Source organism: Seriola aureovittata, chromosome 18 (assembly GCF_021018895.1).
Source record: "Seriola aureovittata isolate HTS-2021-v1 ecotype China chromosome 18, ASM2101889v1, whole genome shotgun sequence".
Taxonomy (NCBI): domain Eukaryota; kingdom Metazoa; phylum Chordata; class Actinopteri; order Carangiformes; family Carangidae; genus Seriola; species Seriola aureovittata.
Genome location: NC_079381.1, coordinates 1,933,236 through 1,940,323, shown reverse-complemented (window position 1 = coordinate 1,940,323; position 7,088 = coordinate 1,933,236). Strand labels below are relative to the sequence as shown.

The 7,088-nt window shown below is 39.6% G+C and overlaps 1 protein-coding gene across 1 annotated transcript; it reads right to left on the bottom strand.

The window, feature by feature from the left end:
• Positions 1 to 216: 216 nt before the first annotated feature.
• On the bottom strand, positions 217 to 5,561 carry psmb7 (proteasome 20S subunit beta 7). The gene is made up of 8 exons (XM_056404294.1): positions 5,403 to 5,561; positions 4,575 to 4,668; positions 4,145 to 4,242; positions 3,704 to 3,844; positions 3,340 to 3,455; positions 1,682 to 1,740; positions 1,434 to 1,585; positions 217 to 430 (listed from the first exon to the last, which is right to left on the bottom strand). Exons 1-8 carry the CDS (start codon positions 5,462 to 5,464, stop codon positions 319 to 321), a joined length of 834 nt encoding a protein of 277 aa, XP_056260269.1. The 5' UTR covers positions 5,465 to 5,561; the 3' UTR covers positions 217 to 318.
• Positions 5,562 to 7,088: the final 1,527 nt, after the last annotated feature.

The following is a 7,088-nucleotide window of genomic DNA, read 5'->3' as shown; positions in this document are numbered from 1 at the left end:
GTTGATAACTTGCTTGGCAGTACAGGTTATCCAGTCCGGTCAATGTTAGCTTCAGTTAACTAAAAGTTCTCCCGGGTATGTTGAACTTGATTATCGTCCAGGCCTCAGCTGAAACACACTTACAAAACCAGCAGCTTTGAACTCGTGGTCCTGTTAAAACTGACACCTGTTTTATTTGTGGTTCAACAATTTAAAGACAAAAGAACAAAACATGAACCAACTCAAACACTTTTATTGTAAATCATGGAAAAAGGAGCCATTTGCATTAGGAATTCTGACGGGTGGTGAGTTACATCAAGAAAACATGGTCAAAGTATTTTAGGACGTATCCATAGTCTGTACAGATTCATCCACCACCTCCAGGTCCAGGGGGGTCACCTTCTTCGTCAACACACTGGTGGTTCCTCGTTTGTACTTGTAGTCACCAGTTCTACATGAGGGGAAATGAGACACGTGGAATAATGAGTTACAATTCAAGCAGTGAAGTGTTGGATGGAGCCTGTTTAATCAGAGATGTTATCATCAGCACGCCACGCCACGCCACGCCACGCCACGCCACGCCACTCAACACAACCACCCAAAGACACAACCACACACTGGGCTTATGGAAAGTCAAACTAAGTAAGTGGCTAGATTAAAAAAATCAAAAATAAAAAAAAGTTGGTTATTAGTAGGTTCAGATCAGTGAAAGGCGGCGGCACCAGAACACTCAACATCTGTACTCACAGCTGCAAGGCGTCAAGCTCAATCACTCTTTAAACAGAACAAGCAACAAGACAAGGAGTCACCACCAGCTCATCGTGTGATGGAGAGTTAATGAGTCCAGTTAACGATGAAACATGCTCTGTGATGACAGCCTGTTAATGCAGAGGTGGAGACACATCACCACTTCCTCAACTATGAAAATGTGAACAGCTGCTATTGGTTCTTCTTTGATACTATGATTCACCATAGCAACACATAAAAAAAAATGGAAGATCGAGTTTTTAGTTAAGTTATTTTTTGGCCATTAATGCCTTTACTGTGACAGTGAAGAGGAGAGACAGACAGGAACATAAGAGGAGAGAGAGAGAGAGACCGGTCTGAACCCTGGATACTGCATCAAGGACTCGGCCTTAATGGGACACGCTCCATCAGGTGAGCTACTTCCATTTTAATCCAGTGAATTCCCAGAAATATCAAAGTGTGTGTATGTGGACCAGATTTTAATCTCCTGACATTAATCTCCGCACATTAATGAGCTTCCATATCGACTGTGGGGAAATGAAATGTGTGAGAGGAGGAGACAGAGAGAAGCTGCCAGAGAACAGATCAACTTCATCTCTGTCTCTGGAACTGAAAACATGAGTTTCCCTCAGTTCAACATCAACAAACTGAAATGAAATGAAACAGCAGATAAACAGTTCTAGAAGCATCACTGATATGGTCCTCACCTGACCCCCTTCTTGTTGGCCTCATCGTGGGGCCGGATGTAGTCCACTTTGCCCTTGGAGATGACACACAGGTCGATGTTGCTGCCAGAGCCCAGGTCATTGAAGATACCTGCAGCGATGGCGTCACGCACCAGCCGCTTGGCGTCCTCCTCCTGTGACAGGAAGTGTTACAGGCGGTCAGTCTGGGATCATCAGACACTTCACAGGACAGTCTGCGGTATTTACCATGAATATAAATAATGACTCACCTCCATGTCAGGCTTGTAGCGGTCCTCAAACACGGCCATAGCAGCCAGAGACCCGGAGCCTTTAAAAACAGATTTCAGAACTTTCTTGTAAACTGGCTTACACATTATCGTTTAAAATGGTATGGTAAAAAATGACTATCATTTTATTGAACATAATCATATGATATGATAATTAATATCTTATCTATATAGCCTATTGGTAAGGTGAGATCTGTCTATATAAGGAATCACGACGCTTCACTCTGGTTTACTTTCCTTTCCAACCACGCCCTGAGGAAGACCGGTCAGCGTTTTATTTTCCATTATAGTGTGCCTGAGGTCAGCCCAGCAGCTTCCTCGTATCTAAGTAACCATCTCAACTTCTACCAGAGCACCTCGTATTTACCTGGAGATTCACTACAGCATAGCCGGCAGCACCAGGTATTTCTCTTTGGATTTGTGTGTCCTCCTTGAGATGCAACAAACTCAGGTGTAGCTTTGGTTCTGACACCAGGTAAATCTTTGCACTAAAACCAAAATCCACACATCTGCCTGAAGTCATGTTCAGCTTCCTTCACATAACCCTGACACTTCATGATTCAACAGATTAAACACATGTTGAGCTGCACATGATCTCAACTAGGGGTGGGCGATATGACGATATTAGATCGTGAAGGATTACAACGTGAAGACGATCTTTCAAACTGCAGGGATCGTGGGATCGTCTAGGGCACATTCTATAAATTGCAGTTCTATGCTGATGCACCGACGCACCAGACGTATTGACGTCGTCAACCTGACCGACCAATCATAGCGAATTACGGACAGTGACGCGCTTTCCTACCCGCCTCCTTGTTTGTGTGTGTAGTGGTAGCACATGCAGAACGATGGCTGAAAGCCAAACGGAGTTGGTTGCTAAAAGAATTCCACCTCCATTATATGGAGTTGGTTTGGATTTTCCGCAACTGATCAATAAGCTATTTAGTGTTTTGATAAATAAATCCTGTTTAAATGACTGTCAGTAATGTCTTTGATTGATATTTTACTTTCTGTTACTACTTTTGCAAGAGGGCACTTTATTAGAATGTTGTTGTTGTTTACCTTAAACTTTACGTTGTTTGCACATGCAGGCAAAAAATCTGTTAAGAAAGGTTCTTTGGTCTAAATTGTCTGTTTTTGTTTTTCCAATTTAAGATCGTGATAAAATAGAAATCGTGATTTTATTTTTAAAAAATCGTGATATGATATTTTTGCCATATCGCCCACCCCTAATCTCAACCAACTCCACCAGCCAATCACAGACAGACTGTAAACTCACTGCTGCTTATTGAGCGTACTGCTAAGGCTTTCTTAACAAGCCTTCAGAAAACAGATATAACCTAATATAAAACAACAAACAAATAATGGAAAGCTAAAGTGTGTATTTGTGTTCTATTATTACTAGTGACTGCTTTTGCTTAGTCAGTCCACTTGAGAGCACTGTGACTCCTCTGATCTCCATTAGTTCACTGAACGCATCACAGCTGAGCTGACACAGCAGAGGGAGGTGTCTTCATGCTAATGTGCTGCCACGTGCATGACTTTATAAAAAGGTTCATTTCTCCTCACTGTGTAACAGTCAGGCAGCTTCAGTGTGAGTCCATCACCAGTACAACACTGTTAATATGTTTGAGACTGACCCATGGTGACGTAGGGCAGCTTGTCAGTGGAGCCGTGAGGGTAGATACTGTAAAGGTGAGGTCCGTTACAGTCCACTCCACCCAGGACCAGAGCAGCTCCGATGTAGCCCTGATACCTGAACACACACAGACACACACATTTCACAGTCACATGTATGAACATATCAGAGACTTTCTTCATTTTTCATACCAAGTATAAAACTATTGAAAACTACTTTTGACCACAAAAATCAAATCATTAATCCTTCAATCCAAGTGAATGTTTGTGTCAAATTAAACAGTAATTTTGGCATCAATGTGTTTACATATCTGAACATGTTTTTTTTTTTTTTTTTCCTACAATGATGCAGTGTGAGCAGCGTACCTGAACAGCATCTGTTTGAGCATGCGGTTAGCAGTGGCCACACGTGGCAGCCTGCCGGTGGAGAGCGAGTGCAGCTCCAGGTTGGAGGAGATGATCTGTGTGGTCATCTCTGTGTCTGCAGCTGTTCCTGCTCCACAACAGCTGGACAGTAACACAAATACACAACCGTCTGTCAGTTATACAACACAGCAGTCACATGAAGTTGGAAAAGAATAAAATAAATATTTCATTGAAGTCACTATTTGCAGGATCAGAAAATTCAAAAAGATGACTGGAGCTCATGTGGACTCTTATAAAAACTTAGACATGACTGAAGTTCATCTTTCTTCATCTGAATACAAAAAGGCTGTGTGTGGAACAGTATGAGTCCTGAGCAAACAACTCAAATAACCACACTCTGTAAACATGAACACCTGCAGTGTATTGAAACCTGCCACTTACTAAATGTTGGGGGAGATGTAGTGGATCTTTGAGCAGTTCTTGTCTGCCACCACCATGCCCTCAGTGGCTCTGGTGTCAGCTCCCAGGACAATGCCATCCTTCACAGAGAGACATCATCAGATACAAATCTGTTCTACACATGAACAGACTTTCTCCTGCTGATTTGTTTATGTTGATATTGATTTAAAACCACAAACTTTTGAATTATTTGTGAACATCAATTTTACGAACTCAAAGCTTTTTGACCACAACTTGAGCCCTTGAGCCTATCACCCTGTGTATTAAAACTGGCCAGTGTGAACAGTCAACTAGATTTAACACAGCGTGGCAGAATAGTATGTGTTTGAATATTCATTTACACCAGCACCTTTTCGCTCACATTGTCAGGCTCAACTCACTTATTTGAAGCAACATGGTGTCTGCCACTCACCTTGAAGACAACACCGCAGATGGTAGTTCCTGTTTTACGAGCAGCAGGTAAACTGCATCCCACTTTGTTAACTTCGCCTTCCAGAACTGCATTTCTAATACATAAAAGGAAAAAAAAAAAAATCATAAGCACATGACTGCTAATAACACACTGCTGACATTTTCATTCAAAACAAATATCTCTTGCTGTCAGACCATGACTGTCAAAACACAGTAAAGCAAACTATCAATACCAGTCTGAAGTTTTACAACACCTCCATTTTTCCAGTTGTTAGTGAAATGTACATGGTGTAATATCTCACTTCATGTTTCCATGTGGAAGCCTTTGGTCCACATCAATATGTCTCACACAGAACTACAGGTAAACCATGGGATTTTCTTAAATGTATCCGTGTTTCAGGATATCCAGCTTTTCTCACACAGTGGCTCCATTAGGTTTCAGCGGTGAGTGGTGGTGTTATTACAGTTTGTTAATGTGTAGCGGGTTGAATATCAAGAGAAAAAAACGTTCCGACACGTAATTTTCTTTATAAGATAACATCAACAATATAATAGACAGTAAATATATATACTACATACATTGTTGTTATACATGTTCTAAAACGAGAAAACCTGTATAATGTTTAACCAATGTGAATCATAACTGTGTGTGGGGGAAAACGCCTGAGTCATTGTACCGGAGCCAAGGGAACCTGAGCTAGCATCGCTAGGAAAAACGCTTTAAATTCGTCTGTTGTTCTCAAAGTCTACGTACAAACGGTAAAAAAACTGATTAAACTAAGTGCTGTAGTGACTCTGGTCTCACTTTCATTCTCTAAAACGCACTCACCTCTTGCAGTTTTCGAAACTGAAACCCGCGATCGGTGGCCGGCTCACTGTCAATGTCGCCATCTTGGTGAATGAGGATTTGTGTTTCCCGGAAGTAGAGGAAGTGACTTCGTCTTCTTCTTCTTCTTCTTTCGTTTTATGGCGGGTGTTTTTTTCTCCCGCTGAGTCAATTCAAATAGATGTATGCGTAAAAAATACATATGGGTTAATAATGATATAGAAAAACAATAATAACTTAATAATAATAATAGATGTTTATTCTATAGATGTTTATTTTTTCTGCTGTGGTAAATGAATTTCCCAGTTGTGGGATTAATAAAGTTAATCTAATCTAATCTAATCTAATCTAATCTAATCTAATCTAATCTAATCTAATCTAATACAATAGAATAAAATATGCCAGAAGTAAACATAAATGAATTTAAGTCACTTAAAGAGTCTTAATATATAACACAATTTCTTTGTTGAAAACATGAATGTGAGGTTTCACTTTAGCAAATTCACATTTATGAATATAAAACTTTGCAAATAATAGCCTATAATGAGGATGATCAGAAAATACTCTCTTTCATATTGCGTTGATCCTTAAGAAACGCCCCCAAATCTTTTCCAGTAGAAGCTCAAAGCTGCAGATGATATCATCCAAGATAAACCTACAAATATCTTGCCAGTTTAAAGGTATAGATGTAAACACTTCCAAAACTGATGGACCACAGTCTCAGTATGAGAAGGCACAGCTTATGTTAGTATAATTTCTGAATTTACCAAAAAGAGATCTAAGTGGTTAACACTGATGAATAATTTTGAATGAAACCTCTTTCATCTTATTGACCAAAAATAATTTTTGTGTCCAAACCTTTATCCAGCATAAATTGTTTACACAACTATTCAGAAATTCTCTACTACGCGAAACAGAAACAATATGACTTTGAAACAGAGCAGGGGTCTGACAGCTGTTCAACCAGATGTGTTAAAGCACACGTTTGTGAACAAGTGAATATTTTTGATGGAAAGCAGTAGGCTAAGTCATGTAGTTGTTGCTCCTTCAAATTTGAGGCTCTCTGCTGGCTGCTATGTCTTTCTATTTGTCCATCATGAGTCCCTCTTACCTATGGGGTAGTCCTTATAACGGCACCTGACATTATATTACAATGCAGTATTCATATCAGCATCTGCAGATACTACTGTAAGATATAAATTACTTGGGAACTATAATAGTTCGAGTAAAAAGGACTAAAACCTCATAAACAGGCATGAAGCTGGGCTCAAAGGGTTTTACAGCTCAGATCATTTTACAATGGGATTGTGGTGTGAAGTGACACAACCAGAGCAGAAGACATTTGTGCTAATATGCAGAATACTTATCAACTACAATAAAAATGATGGAAATAAAAAGAACGATTCAGCACATTTTACTTTATTTTCATTCGCTTTCCCGAGTCGAGATAATAAAGATAATATCTCTTAAATCATAACTATGACAAAAAAAGAAGAAACTAAAGAGGTTTGACATTTACAGTTACCTCTACTGCAGAGCAACAAAACACAGAGAGACTTTTTAAAGACATTTTAAGACTTTAAAATGATTTGAAAAACATACAGACAAGCAAAAATGTTTTAAAGATTTTTAAGGTCTAAGCAACAACAACAAAAATATTCTGCATGTTCTGTAAAACACAATGAACAG

Excerpts from the sequence above, each read along its gene's own strand:
- psmb7 (XM_056404294.1), bottom strand. The coding sequence starts at position 5,464 with ATGGCGACATTGACAGTGAGCCGGCCACCGATCGCGGGTTTCAGTTTC. Across the intron at positions 4,669-5,402 it reads AGTTTCGAAAACTGCAAGAG|AAATGCAGTTCTGGAAGGCG; the intron begins GTGAGTGCGTTT and ends TTTATGTATTAG. Across the intron at positions 3,456-3,703 it reads CTCAAACAGATGCTGTTCAG|GTATCAGGGCTACATCGGAG; the intron begins GTACGCTGCTCA and ends GTGTGTGTTCAG.